General features: G+C 36.3%; 1 protein-coding gene and 1 non-coding gene across 2 annotated transcripts; one reads left to right on the forward strand and one right to left on the reverse strand.

The window, feature by feature from the left end:
* Window positions 1-4,207: 4,207 nt before the first annotated feature.
* On the reverse strand, window positions 4,208-4,314 carry LOC142173135 (small nucleolar RNA R71). The gene has a single exon (XR_012702567.1). It is a non-coding gene; the product is annotated as a small nucleolar RNA R71 (small nucleolar RNA).
* Window positions 4,315-18,134: 13,820 nt separating this feature from the next.
* On the forward strand, window positions 18,135-19,535 carry LOC142172491 (uncharacterized). Its single transcript, XM_075236120.1, has 2 exons — window positions 18,135-18,528; window positions 18,946-19,535. Exons 1-2 carry the CDS (start codon window positions 18,135-18,137, stop codon window positions 19,533-19,535), a joined length of 984 nt encoding a protein of 327 aa, XP_075092221.1.
* Window positions 19,536-21,223: the final 1,688 nt, after the last annotated feature.

Below are 21,223 nucleotides of genomic sequence, written 5' to 3' on the forward strand. Positions count from 1 at the left end.
ATAGAGGATAAATCCTAGCCAAGGATAATTAACTCTAGATCAAAGAATATTAAGTAGGAAAATAGGATATAATTAAGCTCATGAACTCTTTAAGATTATAAAGATATCAAATGTATATGACGTGCTTACATTCTGAACGCTACTATTCCGTAATGTAAAAATGAAGAAGAGAGAGAAGGTACACCATTAACAACAACCAGATCTATCTTTATTGATTCCGTAGTGATGATTACAAAGATCAACAACCAAGTTCTAGACCTTCTCTTGGGTTTCCTGAGAAACATTCTTCCGTTCTTATCTGTTAAGAGAGGAAGGAAAAAAAGTCCCCCCTTTACCTCCTCTTACCTAGTATACATATAATAGGTATTCCCCTTTACCCAACGATCCTTAGCCAGGATACCCTAATCTGCCAATTGCACTTTAGGTCGATCTCCCTAAGTGCCATGGCGTGTATTTTGCCATATAGGCTTTTTGACGGTTCGACCTCGGCCGTGGCCGAGATGCTCGTCGTCGTGGTGCCTTATGAATACAACCACGGCTTAATCGACCCCTCGCCATTCCTTTTTGTGCCGATTCTCGTGTGGTCAGATTTCAACCCATACAATATTCAATCAACTTTATTTTCAATTAATCAACAAACAATTATCACGATTTCAGTCAATCAACAAACAAATTATCACGATCTAAATTGATCACTCATACAAACTTGTACTTTATTTATTTATATATATTTATCTCTCAAAGCTTTATTTTAAAAAATGTTAGATATAATTTTGCAACACAATGTACTATAAAATTTGACATACACGGGCAACGAAACTAGTATTCTAAAAATATGTATGTTAATTATAAAATAGAAATTAAAGCATAAAAGGGGTTCAAGCTCCACAAATGATGCATGTTAGAATTTTGATTTCCATTTTAAATTTTATCTACTTTCTTTCTTTAAGGTAAAAAGAAAAAAAAATAGTAACGTTAAAGACATTCATAGCTAAAGTAAAAAATATGAGAAGGAAAAAAAATGTAAAATAGTATGATCCGAAATTGTGATGATACAAGTGGTTGACCCATCAATTTAACGATTCTTTACAGAAGGTTAATGATAAGAGAAAAATATCATGCATAAGTTGAGCTGGAATCTAATTTTTAGTATTAATATTTTTTTTTTCTTTGCAGGAAATAATTAAACTAATAATAAAAAGGAACAATGAAAAGAAAAAGTTCACTTTCCAAGTTTGCAAAGAAAAACTATAATGCTGAAAAATTAAAAGTAAAGTGGTTTATGCGATTTTACAAATGATGAAAGTAGTAGTGCACATAAAAAAAACCAAGACAAACAAAATGGAGAAAGAAAAAGGACAACCATTGCTAGAAAGAGGAAACCAAAAAGGAATAAAATCATTAGTAGCAAGTGGACATGTGCTACTTTTGAAAGAAAACTTTGTCTGCAAAACCAATTTCAAGACACAAAGTTTAATTTGCCAAATAGATCCAAGTTGTCGTGAAATCAATTTGGCATTTGTTGGTTGGCAACTTGGGCAAACTTAAATGAAAAGTCTGACAAAGTTTTATTTAATTGAAAAAGAAGTTCAGAAATAACGGGAATTGTTGGGGAGAACTTGCTATAAATAGCTGCATCTTGAGTTGTTTGAAGGAGAGCAGAAAGTAGAAGCCTCATTCTTGATCAACTCATTTCTTTCAATTTTCTAAGTTCTTATTTTCATTTCTAGTTCCGAATAAATTATAATTTTGGAAATTACTCTAGCACCTGTTTTTAATTAAATAGGGGGAATTATTCTCTTGAATATTTCTTTCTATTTTCTTATTTAATGGGCAAGAATATTTTCGTTGTCAGTACTAACTCCATTATGGAGTAACTTTTCTTGTGTTAGGAGAGTGACGAATCTTAATATTTCTATATAATAGTAGATATTATCCCTCAATTTCACATGTTTGAGTTGAAGTTTTTCATTTAAATTTTATCTGCTTTATAGTTAGGTGTTATTTAATTTGTTAACATCTATCTATTTCATACTAAACATTAACTCTTACTAATTCTGTAATCGTAAGAGGCGGAAGAGTAAATAGTTAATTTTGGTATTGATAAATGTTAACTTTTATTTAGTGACATCTAACTCTTACATATTAAAATTAATTCTACACTTATTTGTAATCGAAAGAGGCGAATATTGTAGTAATCAGTTATAATAAGTAGGATAACCGAAAGGGACTTACTAAAGAGCAAGTTTTAGTTTAAGCATATATTTCTGGCTCTTTAATATTACTATTCTGACGATTAATTTGTATAACCGAGAGGAATGCAATTAATTGTTCAACTTAAGTAATGATATATAAATGTAACCGTGAGAGACATTTATACATTTGTGAGAAATAGAAATTGAAGGATAATTTTACCTATTATATAATTGAAATATTAAGTGAAATTATGATCCCAACACCTTTTTATTATATTTGTGAAAAACAAAATATTTTCTATTGCTCTATTCATGCATTTTTAGTTAGTTAATTCACAACTCAACTCTTCCTGGTTTTCTCAAATAGTAATTAAAACAAGAAACGTCTGTAGAATAGATAAACCAATCTCTGTGGGTTCGACATCTTTTTATACTATAATTTGATAGAGTATGAGTTTAAATTTTATACACGCCAGACTCTCGTCAAATTTTTGGCGATGTTGCCGGGGATTAGCAACATCTGCTTCAGATTAGTTGTTTTGTTATTAATTTGAGAACTTACTATTATTATTATTACTAATAGTAGCAGTAGCAGTAGCAGTAGCAGTAGCAGTAGCAGTAGCAATAGCAGTAGCAGTAGTAGTAGCAGTAGCAGCAGTAGCAGTAGCAGTAGTAGCAGTAGCAGTAGCAGCAGTAGCAGTAGCAGTAGCAGTAGCAGTAGCAGTAGCAGTAGCAGCAGCAGCAGTAGCAGTAGCAGTAGCAGTAGTAGTAGTAGCAGTAGTAGTAGTAGTAGTAGCAGTAGGAGTAGCAGTAGTAGTAGTAGCAGCAGTAGCAGTAGCAGAAGCAGTAGCAGTAGTAGTAGTAGTAGTAGTAGTAGCAGTAGTAGCAGTAGTAGTAGCAGTAGTAGCAGCAGCAGTAGCAGTAGCAGTAGCAGCAGCAGTAGCAGTAGCAGTAGCAGTAGCAGTAGCAGTAGCAGTAGCAGTAGTAGCAGTAGCAGTAGCAGTAGCAGTAGGAGTAGCAGTAGCAGTAGGAGTAATTTGAGAACTTACTATTATTATTAGTAGTAGTAGTAGTAGTAGTATTAGTATTATTGTTATCTTTGTTTTGTTTTTTTTGTTACTACTGTAATTATTGTTACTAGTAATGTCTTTCTAGAATCTCTTATTTACAATATTACTACTTACTGTTTTCGTATCATTTTTCTTTCTTCATCTTTTTTATTTTTATTTTATTCTACGGTATCATTCTATTGTTTCTAGGATCAGCTAGCTCATTTCATTAAAAAACATATTTTATTTTCTATTTTTAATTAGTATCACTAGTAATATTAATTACTACTACTATTTTAATATAATTATTTTTTCACCACTACTATTTTAGGAACTAAGTTTGATTTTCTTTCAAAAAAATAAAAAAAAATCTTTTCTTTAAGGAATTCAGGTAGTTTATGACCAGCTCTTCTGCAAAAGAGTTGACGAATTACGATTCAGAAATTGAATAAACTCTTCGATTGCGTAGGAAAAAGGAAAAACATCATATCCTCAAAGTATAACTTGTGAAGAAATGGAGAATGAAGAGCTTAATAATAACCAACTTCTACCACATCAAGTGGAAGAACAGTTCGATGAGGTTGCTCCACAACGTGATAGAATACTCAGAGATTATGCAAGGCCGGATCATTTTGAAGGAGAATCAAGTGTGAGGAGACCACCAATTGCAGCAAACAACTTTGAAATTCGCACAGGCAGATTCAAACCATTCAACAGTCATGTCAGTTTACTGGTGATGCGAGTGAAGATCCTCACACCCATCTAATTGATTTTCTTGAATTAGTTGAAACTTGCAGGTATAATGGAGTCACAACAGACGCTATCAGGTTACAACTTTTTCCTTTTTCATTAGAAGGTGAAGCAAAAACATGGTTGCGAAGTCTGTCAAGAGGTTCAATCACTACATGGGACCAAATGACTCAGAAATTTCTTAATAAATATTTTTCACCTGCAAAAACATTTAAAATGAAGCAAGAAATCAATAATTTTATGCAGACAGATTCCGAATCTGTATACCAAGCATGGGAACGATTAAAAGCAATGTTAAGAAAATGCCCACACTATGGTATCCAAGATCCTCACATCTTATATATTTTTTATCATGGTCTTAAACCCTCTGCTGGAAATGTTATTGCTGCAGCATCAAGAAGATCCATAATAAACTACTGTAGAAGCCATGAAATTGCTCAATAAAATTTTAGAAAATGTTGTTCAATGGCCCTCTGATAGAATGATTGTTAAGAAAGCAGCAAGTGTCAATCAGGTTGAAGCTTGAAATTCATTAGCGCAACAAATTGCAACTATGACACAAAAAGTTGAGGCCTTTCAGGTAAATACTCAATCATCATCTCAACACGAGAATTGTGATATTTGTGGAGGTAATCATCCCAATCATGAGTACCAGGCTTCAATGCAAAATGAAGAACAAGTAAATATTATTGGTTATTGAAATGATTACTCATTCGGTACCCATGACACAAAAACATCCAGGATTTCAATGGAGTAATCCTAATGGTGCTGAAAATCCTCAAAGATCTTTTAATCAAAAGTAGCAGGTACAAGGACCACCTGGTTATCAAAATCAAAATAAAGGGCAACAAAATTTTCAACAAAATCAGCAGCAGCCCCACAGAGCTCATCAACAAAGCCTTGAAGACCTGATGTACAAATTCATTAAGGCTACTGACGAGAAGGTTGAAAGTCAACATTCAACTATCAAGAATTTAAAAATTCAGGTAAGCCAATTAGCAACGCTCATGTCTGGCAAATAAAAGGTTTTTTACCAAGTAACACCGAGAAAAATCCAAAGGAACACCTCAAAGCCATCTCTCTACGATCAGGTAAAACTCTTGATGATCCATATGCAAATAGACAAGGAAATCCACAAGAAGTTGAACAGGTAAATGAAAGTGAGAATAAAAGAGACTCTAAACTTCTAAAAAACAAAAAGATAAAGGAAAAAAGGTACAAGAAAATTAATTGATGACAAATCCTTACTCTGTACCCCTCCCATTTTTCCAAAAGCTAAAAAGAGAAAAGCTTGACAAACAGTTTTCAAAGTTTCTAAAAATTTTAAAACAGCTTTACATTAACATACCTTTTACAGATGATTTGAATCAAATGCTGGCATATGCTAAATTTCTTAAAGAAATTTTGTCAAGTAAAAGAAAACTAGAAGAAGTTTCAGTAGTTAAGCTTATAGAAAAATGTAGTGTTATACTTCAAAATAAGCTTCCACAGAAACTTGGTGATCCAGGCAGTTTTACAATTCCTTGTACTTTAGGAGGTGCTCACTTTGAAAAAACATTATGTGATTCAGCTGCTTCAATAAATCTAATGCCTTTTTCAATTTTCAGGAAATTAGAACTTGGTGAAATGAAGGACACTAGTGTGTCTCTACAATTGGCTGATCAAAGTACTAGAAAACCGAAAGGAATACTTGAAAATGTCCTTGTTAGAATTGATAAATTTATATTTTCAGTAGATTTTATAGTACTTGAAATAGAAGAAAATACTGAGGTACCATTGATTTTAGGCAGACCATTTCTTGCAATAGGAAGAGCAATAATTGATGTCCATCAAGGACAAATAATTTTGCGAATTGATGAGGAAAGAGTGATTTTTGATATGCAGAAAATAATGAAATATCCTGAAGATGAGTCATCATCATCATCATCTTGTTTTCAAATTGATTTGTTGAATTACCTTGCAGATGAATATAAAAATGATCAACTGATTACTGATTCATTGGAAAGATGTTTGGCACAGTTAGGTACCACTAAGTTATGATGACATCACAATCAGAAAAGAAGCTGAAATACTGGGAAAAAATTCTAAAAATGAAAAAGTCTCACTAGAAGAAGTTCAACCAAAAAATTGAACTCAAAACTCTTCATTATCATTTGAAATATATTTTTCTTGAACCTGAATTATTTCCAGTAATTATTTCATCTTCTTTGACTGTAGAACAAGAAATAAAACTAATGAAGGTGTTAAGAGAACACAAAAGAGCCTTAGGATGGACTATAGCTGACATCAATGAAATCAGTCCAGCTATTTGCACGCATAAGATTCTTATGGAGGATAATTACAAGCCAATAGTCCAACCCCAAAGGAGACTAAACCCAGCAATGCAGGAAGTCATCAAGAAAGAATTGGAGAAACTTATAGCAACAGGTTTCATTTATCCAATATCTGACAGTCCTTGGGTGAGTCCTGTACATGTAGTACCAAAGAAAGGAGGTATGACAGTAATAAAAAATAAAAATAATGAACTCATACCTACTAGAACAGTCACAGAATGGAGAGTCTGTATTGATTACAGACGACTTAATGATGCCACAAGGAAAGATCATTTTCCTTTACCTTTTATTAACCAAATGCTTGAAAGAGTTGCAGGCCATGGTTTTTACTGCTTTCTTGACGGATATTCAGGGTATAATCAGATACCAATTACTCCAGAAGATCAGGAAAAAACCACATTCACATGCCTCCAAGGTACGTATGCTTACAGAAGAATGCCCTTTGGGCTATGTAACGCTCCTGCTACATTTCAGCGTTGCATGTCGGCAATTTTCTCAGACATGACTGAAAAGTTTCTTGAAATTTTCATGGATGATTTCACACTTTTTGATATAACATTTGAAGATTGTCTCTATCATTTAACTTTGGTGCTTAAAAGATGTGAAGAGACAAATTTGGTTCTTAATTGGAAAAAAATGTCACTTCATGGTAACAGAGGAAATTGTTTTAGGACATAAAATTTCTGCTAAAGGAATAGAAGTTGATAAGGTTAAAATTAATCTTATAGCAGGATTACCCCCTCCTACCACTGTTAAAGGTATTAGAAGCTTCTTAGGGCATGCAGGTTTTTATAGAAGGTTTATAAAAGATTTTTCAAAAATTTCAAAACCTCTGACTAACCTACTGATGAAAGATGTGAAGTTTGAATTTTCAGATAATTGCAAGAAAGCATTTGAGATTCTTAAGGAACATTTGACTAATGCTCCAATTGTTGTTTCTCCTGATTGGAGCGAACCATTTGAAATAATGTGTGATGCAAGTGATATAGCAATTGGAGTAATATTGGGACAAAAGAGAGACAAGATTTTCAGGCCTATTTACTACGCCAGAAGAACCCTCAATGAAGCTCAAAAGAATTATGCCACAACTGAGAAAGAGCTGCTTGCAGTAGTTGTCACGACCTTAAAACTGACCTGGTCGTGATGGCACCTATCGTGAAACTAGGCCAGCCGACACAACTTCGAATTAACCATTATTCAATAAAAATCATTTTAAGCCTTTAATTAATCAAATATCTCATAATGTAAGTCTAAATGAACAGTGCGGAATAATTACACAAGCCCGAGTTCGGGGTATCACTAGTCATGAGCATCTACAATAACCGTTTGAAAACATCAAGACTAGCATAGCCTGGAAATAACTAAATACAACTAAGGGAGGATAAGGAAGGAGAAAAGCAAGGCTGCGATCGCCGGGCAGCTACCTTGCTAACTTCGATGAACCTGCCACTAAGTAATCAATACCCGTTACTGGGTTCAGAAATACTTGAATCTGCACATAAAGTGCATGGAGTAATGTGAGTATGCCAACTCAGTAAGTAATAAAAGTAAATAAAGACTGAGCAGTAAGAAAACACGTAAGCCACGTCATAACGCTACAGCAAATGCAGTACATTTCCAAAACAGTACAGAAATCATTTACTTCGTAAATCAAGCTCAGTTCAGTAAAACCTTTTAAAACAACTTTCAATAGTTTCAAACGAGTGATAAAATAGTGAGTAAAAATGATAGAAATATAAATAGCCCCTCAGGCAAAACATGTACCATAAACCGCCCCTCGGGAATAATATCAACAGAACCAGCCCCTCGGGCTACCTCACAATCACTCGTAATCAGCCCCTCGGGCATAACATGAATCAAGAACTGCCCCTCGTGAAAAACATGGATCAAGAACAGCCCTTCGGGTAAAAATATGAAATAATAATAGCCCCTCGGGCTACATCATATCACTCTCACTGGGTACCTACGCTCATTGGGGGTATATAGACTCCGGGAGGGGCTCCTTACAGCCCAAGCGCAACAACAAGCCATCTCATGGCATAATCAAACAGGCTCTCGGCCTCATATCAAGCCACCTTGTGGCGTAACAAATCAGGCCCTCGGCCTCATAATCATGAATCAGTACAACACTGATGCGGCGCGCAGCCCGATCCCACAGTAACCTTACAACACAGGCCCTCGGTCTCACTTAGTCAGAAATCTCTTAAGCCACTCGGGCAACAGTAAAACATGATGCTCAGCCCAAAATATCATTTAAAATATCAAAAAGGAGTAAATATGGCTGAGTTATGAACACAATAGAATACAACATGACTGAGTACAAATATGAAGTCAAAACAGTGAGGAATAGTAGTAAAAATCTCCTAAGGGTCCAAAACAGTTGGCACGAGGCCCAAATATGGCATTCAGCCCAAAACATGGTAATAATTTCCAAAAAGACAATGATATCAAACAGTTTTCAATCAAATACGTGACTTAACAGTCATACGGGACGGACTATGTCACAATCCCCAACGGTGCACGATCCCACGTTGGTCATCTAGCGTGTGTCACCTCAAAGTAGCACAACAATGTAAAATTCGGGGTTTCACACCCTCAGGACAACATTTACAATTATTACTTACCTCAATCAAGCCAATTCCAATACCGAGCAAGCCAAGTGATGCTCCAAAAATACCATCTCACGCGTTCTGACCTCCAAAAGGCTCGAAACTAACCAAAAAAAACTCAAATACATCAAACAACGCTAAAGCAACCAATCCCAATTGAAAAATGTAGAATCTTTAATCAAAAGCCCAAAATCGGCCAAAAGCCCAACTCGGGCATGCATCTCTAAACCTGACAAAATTCACAAAATCCGACAACCCATTTAATTATGAGTCCAACCATACTAGTTTCATCCAATTCCGACTCCGAATCGATGTAGAAAACTTAAAAATTCACTTTATGAAACTTTAGGCAAAACCCCCAAATTTTACTTTGAAATCATCAATCAAATGCCAAAAGCGAAGATGGATTCATGAAATATAACCAAAATCGAGTAGAGAACACTTACCCCAATACATATGGTGAAAATTGACTCCAAAATCGTCCAAATCCGAGCTCCCCAACTCAAAATATGACCAAATGAACAAACTCTTATTTAATATATTTTTTTGCGAGCTATTCTGCCTCGATTGTCATGCAAATGATTCCAAAACTTGCTTTTGATACCTCCAATGAATTCCTTATAAATTTATAGTTAAGTTAGGCTCTTGAATCACTCCATTTGACCTTATATTGAAGGAGATATGATGGTTTCAATATTTAAAAATAGTGCAGATTTTTAAATACGAATTCAGTGGCAATTCTGTAATTAATCTGAAAAAATCTAACAACCCAATTCTGAGTAAAATGACCATAAAATCCTCATACGATGTCCAAATTCAACGATTCTTTTTGCTATGGTTCCGTAATTATGATACAGATCTAATGCTTCAATAAAAACAAAAATCGGAGCATATTTGATTAATGTAGTACCATTTATGCTTGAAAAACGACGTCGAAACATAAAAAACGAGCGCAACACAACCCAAACCTATATGAAACTCACCCGAGCCCCTCAGGACCCTGTTCGAGCATACCAACATGTCTCATATCATAACACAGACATACTTGATGCCTCAAAACACACATAACAACATCGAAAAGACGAATCACACCTCAATTCGAAATCAATGAACTTGAAACTTCCACAACCGATGCTGAAACATATCAAATCATGTCCGATTGACCTCAAATTTTGCACACAAGTCAAATTTTACATTATGAACCTGCTCCAACTTCCGGAATCGGAATCCGATCTCGATATCAAAAAGTCCACTCCCTGTCAAACTTTCCAAAATTCCAACATTCGCTATTTCAAGCCAAATTCTACTACGGATCTCCAAATCACAATCTGGACGCGCTCCTAAGTCCAAAATTACCCAACGGAGCCATCAGAAATCCAATCTGAGGTTAAATTCTAAGAAGTCAAAACTTGGTCAAATCTTTCAAATTTAAAGCTTCTAGCTGAGAATCATTCTTCCAAATCAATTCCAAATAACCTGAAAACCAAAACCGAAGATTCACATAAGTCATAATACTTCCAACGGAGCTACTCATGCCCTCAAACAACCGAGCAAAGTGTAATTGCTCAAAACTACCGGTCGGGTTGTTACATCCTCCCCCACTTAAACATACGTTCGTCCTCGAGCATGCCCAATGTTGTTCCAAAAGCCATCAACTTGCTGTAAAATCTCACTATGCACATACCCAGGGGTGATCCCACGTCACTCTAACTCATATAGGTCTGATAACACAATGTGACTGAAATTTCTTAATCCAACCTAGTCCATAAGTCTTACTGCCCAATTTCCAACATCTAGAATTTTTTATAAGATCAGAACCTCGCATCTACACAGTGTATAAGTATGAACAAGCTGTATCAAACCATATATGTAACCCAAGATGTAATCACATGATATACCACATAACTCAAACACTCATGACGATAATTCCTAATCATAGTAGCTGCTCAAAACCATTCAATACCGGTAATATACCTCTTAACAAACAAAGCCTCATTCTAACACTTTCATATACTGCCAATGATGAAAGAAACACACAGAAACTCATAACCATTTGTCAAATAAACAAGTCATGGAGCTCCCTCTTCTCCGACAGGATTTATAGTAGATTTCTAAGTCGACTTCCGATATTATCCTTCAAACCATATTGTAACCAATTCTGATAGTATTCATTCTAGGTCCAATAACCTCATCTCATCCAACACTACCACTCTAATGACATGACACATCAATACAATATAAAGCCATAACTTGTGCAACTCGTGCACCCAATAGCAACATCCCAAATGTACTCAAATCATGAAAAAAAAAGACTTAAACGAGAGGACTGTCCCCCAAGCTTAAAATGTATTGCCACCATGAAATACTAAAAATCCATCACATCCCGTAGGACCATCACACAAATCTAACACAAAGGTTCATACCTCAACATAATTTCGCTGCAATGTGTGCCCCATCCAAATACTAATCTGTGGCATATACCTCAAGACACCTTGCTCAAAATCAATAACCATGCGCAACGACATCAAGTACTCAAAGTGCATTACCATAATCACGGAGAAGCAAATGACATAACGCCACACAAAACACGAAAGAGCATAACCAATACGTCATCCACCAAGCAATACCCAATACTCTTCCCGCTCAAATTCCGCTATAAGACCCCAATGGAACCTCACCATATGTGCATATAACCAACAAATCATAACCCCTCGTAACATAGAATAGTAGCTCATAGATCACTCCAGAACACGAATAAGCTCAACAACAATCGAATGGCACATCCCTCAACAATAGCAGTTCGGAGTCAACAAAGTTGACCCGATGCAGAACACACATCCATATTGGCCTACCAATGAACCCCTTTTCAAGGAGTTCCTAAAGCTGCTCCTTCAACTCATTTAACTCCTTCGGTGCCATACGATACGGTGAAATAGAAATGGGCTGAGTGCCCGACACCAAATCAATACCGAAATCAACAACCCTGACCGGTAACATGCCCGACAGCAGGAAACACATCCGAAAAATCCCTCACCACCGGAACTAAATCAATGGTAGGAGTCTCTAACTGACATCCATCACAAAGGCCCAAATAAGAAAGGCAACCCTTCCCAGCCATCCGCTGGGTCTTCAAAAATGAAATCAAACTACTAGAAACACAATCTGTCGAACCTTGCCACTCAATCCGTGGCATCCCCAGCATAGCTAACGTCATCGTCCTAGCGTGGCAGCCCAGAATAACACGATACGGAGACAACCAGTCCATACCCAATCTCACACCAAAATCTAGCATACTAAGCAACAAGGATCCACTCGGGTCTCCAAACCTCCAATAGTTACCACACAAGACTGATATACGCGGTCCACAACTACGACCTAACCTGTTTATGAGAACTCCCAGTCTCCAAATCCATACAGCATGCGAATCACCATATCTGATCCCAACTCCACCGTCCGAATACATACCACACCTCTAATACCCAATTATACCAAGAGAGGTACTCATAAAATTCTTCTGTGCCACCAAGCAAACTCGAATATCAGCAGTTGATCCAACAAGAGAGTGTCGCAATACTAATGAAGTATCCTCAACTCAAACACATCGCCCTTTATAAAATGTATATCCTCATCAAGTCACACCAATCAGTGATATTATTTACCTAGTCGTCTGAAACTGCCCATGCTGTCTAAGAATTTATGACCTTCCTTTCAAAACTGAATCGTGACCTTACACATGTGAATCTCAATCCTACACAACATACAACATATACCATACCATCCTAGGATAAATATGAGAACTTCATATCCATTCCGAGCCACAAGAAACTACGTACTCAACTAGCCAAGAACTTTTCATTGATCCCATCTAGAAGAAAACCGCTACACATCCCATGCTCCTCACGCTCGTAGAAAATATACATCTCTAACCGTGGTAGAAACCATCAAGAACTCTCCGAATTCCATTTGCACAAAACTAAATCGTCATGACTGAATCCTTCTAACTCAACCAAGCTACACAGGCCACTAAAACCCAAGAGCATTGCAGCGAAACACCTGCAGAAACTCATTACCTCGTAAGCATCCAAAAAACTAATCATATCCTTACCATGCCGATTCGACCTACTTCCAAGCTATCCCATCTATCCAAGTTCCTTTTATTTTACCTTCAACTTGATACTTCTTCTCGCTATAACACCACAATTCCTCAACCCAGACTCACCACACGAGACTCAAGCATAAAACTACACCGTCTAAGGCTCATAAGTCGCTGAATACTCTGTTAAATATTCCTAAAAGCACCACATTCAAATACCTACCCTGAAGTGACTCCCTGCGAATCCAAAGCCATTACCTTCACCTTCCTGATACCGATATATAGCATCCCATAATGATATAGAAATACCACGAGTCTTGACACCCTCCAATGCAAACCTTAGTTTCTAGCCAAATATACAACTTGAAAATCTCCAATTATTACACGTAAAATCTTGGACCCATTAGAACCATTCTCGAGAGTTATCCACTCTACTCAAATCTCAATTAGACTGATCAAACGGGTCGATCGACCTGAGCCCCATTAGCACTCCAACACCCAAGGATGTAACCCCGTCTTAATGAAACCAGATAAATTTCTACTCCACGCACATCACATCTTTCACCAATAACAGCTCAAATCATTTCATGATTCTCATATACTCATAAAACCTAATACAACTCGTATCCAAAAATTCTCTTTACTCGAGTCATCCTTGATCTCAACCTCTGCAAGTCATAATTGATTCACCAATACATCTCAAACTGAAACTAATACGACACTTAGTCGTGCAATCAACTTATCAATAGCAGACTACCCCACTTGGCTCAAAGCCATAGATCAAAACATACAAAAACTCACAAATGCCATACTCTATTACTGCCATAATACCATAGTGAGATTGAACTAAATCCTTCATAAACTCGTGCAACACAAACCATCTAGTACTTCAAACCATCTGCAAATCTCGCATCCACCCTTGTAACAGTCAAGACAACTCTCATACGCGATCCAAACTCAATCTACAACACATATAATTCACTGGTAAAAGAGGACTCGCTACAAAATAGCATAGGGATCACACGCCCTCAGGACACCCTGCAGGAGATAACCCGCCTGCTTCGTCTCAAACTAACATCTCTTTATACCCTTCCACCATCATAAACATCACGCAATCACTTAATCTTCCTGAGTCTGAACTCATATCACGACATGAAATTTACTTCATTCCACAGCTAAACAACATGAAAAAATCCTTCAACACACCCATAACTCGGAGCTATACATCAAATCAAGATAGAAATCAAGTACCAAATAGTTTTTACTACCCCCAAGCAAACCTTTCTCGTCTCATTCAAATCATATGAACACATCTCGCAGTCACGTCACACTCATTACGTAACTATCCAATCATCACATCCCTTAATAGGGACACTATCGAACATATAAATCCAGAAACATGCGCTCGCGCAATCAACAACTCAGGGTTCAAGCTACAGGCAAGGCCTGGCCTCAAGTCCTCCAGACTGTCCCAACATCCACACACAGAGATCATATCTCGCCCCTCGATCAGGGAATCACAAGCCGTCGACACACAACCGATACCGAGCACTCATGCGCGCATACGAACGCGTGGAAAGGAATTCAAAGAGTTACATTTCAAGTTGAATCAAGGACGCACGATAAGAATTCAAGAATGTGAAGTTTTTCCTAAAGGTTTTGTAGCCTCCTAAGGATAAGTACAGACGTCTCCATATCGATCCGCGAGACTCTACTAAACCCGGTCATGACTTCTAAGACCTATGTAACCTAGGCTCTGATACCAACTTGTCACGACCCTAAAACTGATTCGGTCGTGATGGCGCCTATCGTGAAACTAGGCCAGCCGACATAAACTTCCGAATTAACCATTATTCAATAAAAATCATTTTAAGCCTTTAATTAATCAAATATCTCATAATGTAAGTCCAAATGAACAGTGCAGAATAATTACACAAGCCCGACTTCGGGTGTCACTAGTCATGAGCATCTACTACAACCGTTTGACAACATCAAGACTAACATAGCCTGGAAATAACTGAATACAACTAAGGGGGGATAAGGAGGGAGAAAACCAGGGCTGCGATCGCAGGGCAGCTACCTTGCTAACTCCGATGAACCTACCACTAAGTAATTAATACCCGTTACCGGGTTCAGAAATACCTGAATCTGCACACAAGGTGCAGGGAGTAATGTGAGTACGCCAACTCAGTAAGTAATAAAAGTAAATAAAGACTGAGCAGTAAGAAAACACGTAAGCCACGTCATAACGCTACAGCAAATGCAGTACATCTCTAAAATAGTACAGAAATCATTTACTTCATAAATCAAGCCCAGTTTCAATAAAACCTTTTAAAACAACTTTCAATAGTTTCAAACAAGTGATAAAATAGTGAGTAAAAATGATAGAAACGTAAATAACCCCTCAGGCAAAATATGTACCATAAACCACCCCTCGGGCATAATATCAACAGAACCAGCCTCTGAGGCTACCTCACAATCACTCGTAATCAGCCCCTCGGGCATAACATGAACCAAGAACCGCCCCTCTGGCAAAACATGGATCAAGAACAGCCCCTCGGGCAATAATATGAAACAACAATAGCCCCTCGGGCTATATTATATCACTCACACTGGGTACCTGCGCTCACTGGGAGTGTACAAACTCCGAGAGGGGCTCTTTATAACCCAAGCGCAATAACAAGCCATCTCGTGGCGTAATCAAACAGGCTCTCGACCTCATATCAAGCCACCTCGTGGCATAACAAATCAGGCCCTCGGCCTCATAATCATGAATCAATACATTACTACTGCGGCGCGCAGCCCGATCCCACAGTATCCTCACAACACAGGCCCTCGACCTCACTCAGTCAGAAATCTCTCAAGCCACTCGGGTACCAGTAAAACATGATGCTTAGCCCAAAATATCATTTAAAATATTAAAACTGAGTAAATATGATTGAGTTATGAACACAGTAGAATACAACATGACTGAGTCAAATATGAAATCAAAACAGTGATGAATAGTAGTAGAAATCCCCTAAGGGTCCAAAACAGTTGGCACGAAGCCCAAATATAGCATTCAGCCCAAAACACGGTAATAATTTCCAAAAACATAATGATATCAAACAGCTTTCAATCAAATACGCGACTTAATAGTCATATGGGACGGACTAAGTCATAATCCCCAACGGTGCACGATCCCACGCTGGTCATCTAGCGTGTGCCACCTCAAAGTAGCACAACAATGTGAAATTCGGGGTTTCACACCCTCAGGACAACATTTACAATTATTACTTAACTCAATCAAGCCAATTCCAATACCGAGCAAGCCAAGTGATGCTCCAAAAATACCATCTCGCGCGTTCTGACCTCCAAAAGGCTCGAAACTAACCAAAAATAACTCAAATACATCAAACAATGCTAAAGCAACCAATCCCAATTGAAAAATGTAGAATCTTTAATCAAAAGCCCAAAATCGGCCAAAAAACCCAACTCGGGCCTGCATCTCTGAACCCGACAAAAATCACAAAATCCGACAACCCATTCAATTATGAGTCCAACCATACTAGTATCATCCAATTCCGACTCCGAATCCATCTCGAAAACTTAAAAATTCACTTTATGAAACTTTAGGCAAAGCCCCCAAATTTCACTTTGAAATCATCAATCAAATGCCAAAAACTAAGATGGATTCATGAAATATAACCAAAATCGAGTGGAGAACACTTACCCCAATACATATGGTGAAAATCGCCTCCAAAATCGCCCAAATCCGAGCTCCCCAACTCAAAATATGACCAAATGAACAAACTCTTATTTTATATAATTTTTTGCCAGTTATTATGCCTTGATTCTCATGCCAAATGATCTTGAAACTCGATTTTAATACATCCAATGGATTTCTTGTGAAAGTTTAGTCAAGTTAGGCTCTTGAATCTCTCCATTTGACCTTATATTGAAGGAGATATGATGGTTTCAATATTTGAAAATAGTGCAGATTTTTAAATACGAATCTAGTGGCAATTTCGTAATTAATTTGAAAAAATCTAGCCAATTCTTAGTAAAATATCATAAAGTCCTCATACGATGTCGAAATTCAATAATTCTTTTTGTTATGACTCTGTAATTACAATACAGATCTAATGCTTCAATAAAAACAGAAATCAGAGCACATTTGATTAATGTAGTACCATTTATGCTTGAAAAACGACGTCGAAACATAAAAAACGAGCGCAACACAACCCAAACCTATCTGAAACTCACCCGAGCCCCTCGGGACCTTGTTCAAGCATACCAACATGTCTCATATCATAACTCGGACATACTTGAGGCCTCAAAATACACATAACAATATTGAAATGACGAATTACACCTCAATTCGAAATCAATGAACTTGAAACTTCAAACTTCCACAACCGATGCTGAAACATACCAAATCATGTCCGATTGACCTCAAATTTTGTACACAAGTCAAATTTTAATTGTGGACTTGCTCCAACTTCCGGAATCGGAATCCGACCCCGATATCAAAAAGTCCACTCCCGGTCAAACTTTTCAAAATTCCAACTTTCACTATTTCAAGCCAAATTCTACTACGGATCTCCAAATCACAATCTGGACGTGATCCTAAGTCCAAAATTACACAATTGAGCTAACGGAACCATCAGAAATCCAATCTGAGGTCAAATTTTAAAAAGTTAAAATTTGGTCAAACCTTTCAAATTTAAAGCTTCTAGCTGAGAATCATTCTTCCAAATTAATTCCAAATAACATGAAAACCAAAACTGACGATTTACATAAGTCATAATACTTCCTACGGAGCTACTTATGCCCTCAAACAACCAAGCGAATTGTAATTACTCAAAACTACCGGTCGTGTTGTTACAGTAGTATTTGCATTTGACAAATTTCGTTCCTATTTGATAGGAACGAAGATTACAGTATTTACTGATCATGTTGCTTTAAAATACCTCTTAGCAATGAAAGATGCTAGACCTAGATTTCTAAGATGGATACTTCTTTTTCAAGAATTTGATCTTGAAATAAAAGATAGAAAAGGTTCAGAAATTCAGGTGGCTGACCACCTATAACGTTTTGAAAATCCTCCAACTGAAACAACAGATATGAAGGAGGAATTTCCTGATGAGCATGTTTATACAATTGCTACAGTTACAAATCAGACACCTTGGTTTGCTGACATTGCCAACTACTTGGTTGGAGGATGGATCCTAAAAGATTTATCTTACGAACAAAGAAAAAAGCTCAAAAAAGAAATAAGATACTATTTTTGGGAAGATCCTTACTTGTTTAAATTTTGTGCAGATGGTATAATCAGGAGATGTGTAGCAGAAATAGAGATGAACAATATCGTAAGCCACTGTCATGATGGAGTTGTAGAAGGATACTATAGAGGAAGACAAATAGCCGCAAAAGTGCTTGAAGCTGTTTTTTTTTTGCCCATTTTACTTAGAGATACAAGAAATTATGTCGCCACTTGTGACAAATGCCAGAGAAGCGGTAACATTTCAAAAAGGGATGAGATGCCTCTTAACTCTATCCTTATGTGTGAAATATTTGATGTTTAGGGCATTGATTTTATGGGTCCTTTTCCTCCTTCAAACAGTTGTGAATATATTTTAGTTGCTGTTGACTATGTCTCAAAATGGGTAGAAGCAATGGCCACTAGAAAAAATGATGCTCATGTTGTTTGTGCTTTTATCAAGAAAATATTTTTTCTAGATTTGGAACTCCACGAGTTATCATAAGTGATCGGGGAACTCATTTTGTAAATAAATAATTTGCTAGTTTGTTGTCAAGATATGGAATAACTCATAAAACAGGAACTACATATCATGCTCAAACAAGCGGACAAGTTGAAGTATCCAATAGAGAATTAAAAAGACTTTTAGAAAAACTGTTGGTTCATCTCGAAAGATTGGTCTTTAAAGTTAGATGATGCTTTATGGGCATACAGAACTGCTTTCGAAACTCCCATAGGCACATCTCCTTATAGATTAGTTTTTGAAAAAGCTTGTCATTTACCCGTGGAACTTGAACATAAAGCATATTGGGCTATAAAGTTGTTAAATCTAAATTTGCCAGATGCAGGTAAAAACCGTCTGTTGCAGCTTGATGAATTGGAGGAGTTCAGATTTGAAGCATATGAAAATGCTAACTTGTACAAAGAAAAAACAAAAAAATGGCATGATAACTTCATTCGCCATAAGGAGTTTACAATCGGAGACCAAGTTCTTTTGTACAATAGCCGGTTGAGATTATTCCCGGAAAAATTCAAGTCCCGTTGGTTAGGACCGTACATTGTAACAGAAGTTACCCCCTATGGTGTCATTGAAATACAACATACAGATGAGGGAGACAAATTCAAAAGTAAACGGTCATCATTTGAAGCCTTATATCAGCAGATTCTTCAACAAACAGGCTTCAACAATCCTTTTTGCCTAATTTTTAAAATAAGTCAAGCTGGCGACGTTAAACTTAGAACTATTTTCTTTCCCTCTCTTTAATTGTTTAAGTAATTATTAGTAGTAATATATAATATTTCCTTTTTAGTAAATTTATTTAATAAATTTAGTTTTTTTTCTTATATAAAAAAACTAAAAATAATAATAATATTTATATGTATATTTGTGTGTGTGTGTGTGTATATATATATATATATATATATATATATATATATATGTGTGTGTGTGTGTGTGTGTGTGTGTGTGTGTGTGTGTGTGTGTGTGTATTTAGTATGTATTAATATATTTTGCCATGATAAAGAAGCACTCCCATGATTTTGACAATGAAAGTTTTCTCCTATCATGAAAAAGAATATTTTCTTTGTCATAATCTTGTCTTTGTTATATGAGAAAAACCTTGAGAAGCCAAGGAAAAGGAAATGAGTCCAGAATCGAAAAAAATCAGGGAAGCACCTTTAACTCCTTTTATTTTTTATTTTTTTATTTCTTTATCATGAGGACATGATATTATTTAAGCTTGGGGTAGAGGAATATTTTTGTTATATATGTGTTTCTTTAAAGTTTTTTCTTTTTCCTCTATTAAAAGCAAAAGGTAAAAAAAAACTTGATAAAATTTGAGTTGCCTTATTCCTAAGGCGACTTATTTCATGTACTTCCATGAATTTCTTGTTCGGTTCTTTGTCATGGTCGTAATATTTTGAATCGAACATTTTTTAGGACTTTTAGTTGTTTAATTTATTTTGGTAAATAAGTTGGATAACCTTGATTTGACTTGAAAAACATGAGACTTGAAAAAAAAATTGATTAAGTACCAATCACGGGTTTTATGATTACCTTTCTAAGCTCATACTTACTTATTGGTGATTGAAATCATAATTTTTGTGATTCCAAGTGTATTGTGCGGTTAGCTTATATTGTCTAGTTCTCCTGCTTATTTGAAAATCTAGAACTTGCCTTGAATGTGGTTTGAAGCGAAATTCTAGGTAGATCTTTGAGTTGAGAAATGAAAGTAGGCCTTCTTTGTTGAGTCACCACCTAAATTAACCTACCTTGATGATCTTTATCCTTAGTTAGCCTAGTTGAGCCTAAATAAATTATTATTATTATTTTTTTGGTAGCCAAGCTTTAACTCTTATCTTGTTTGTTGTTAAAACTTATTATTTGTTCACCCAATTTCCTTTGGGCACTTTAAGAGTTGATCTAAATGTAAAAATCTAGGGGTGAGGTGTAATTGTGGAAAGAACTGATGTAAGAACAAGTATTTGAGCTTGTTGATCTCTTGAGATGTTTTTATATAAAAAAAATGAAAGTTGTGAATGGGGTAAAAAAGAAGAAGAAGAAGAAGAAGAAGAAGAAGAAGAAGAAGAAGAAGAAGAAGAAGAAGAAGAAGAAGAAGAAAAAGGGGGATGTCGATTGCTTAAAGAAATATGGAAGACAATCGTGCTTGAGCGATAAAGTAAAGTGTAGAGCCTACAGGGAATTTGAGTCACTATTATCAATATGTATCATTCTAATCCCTAAGCCTTCATTACAACCTTGTAAAAGTCCTACATGATCTCAACTCATAGACTCCTATATTAGTAGAGAATCACATAATAGTCAAGCTTATGGTAATTTCCAGTAGCTTGAGGTACTTTTTTTTTAGAGTGAGCGAAATTTTCTATTCATGCCCTTCTCTGTTCTTTATCTATATATTGTGTGATATATGGACATCTCTCTTCTTCTAGTGA

This window comes from Nicotiana tabacum, chromosome 18 (assembly GCF_000715075.1).
Source record: "Nicotiana tabacum cultivar K326 chromosome 18, ASM71507v2, whole genome shotgun sequence".
Taxonomy (NCBI): domain Eukaryota; kingdom Viridiplantae; phylum Streptophyta; class Magnoliopsida; order Solanales; family Solanaceae; genus Nicotiana; species Nicotiana tabacum.

Excerpts from the sequence above, each read along its gene's own strand:
- LOC142172491 (XM_075236120.1), top strand. The coding sequence starts at position 18,135 with ATGAAGGAGGAATTTCCTGATGAGCATGTTTATACAATTGCTACAGTT. Across the intron at positions 18,529-18,945 it reads TGACAAATGCCAGAGAAGCG|ATTGGTCTTTAAAGTTAGAT; the intron begins GTAACATTTCAA and ends TCATCTCGAAAG.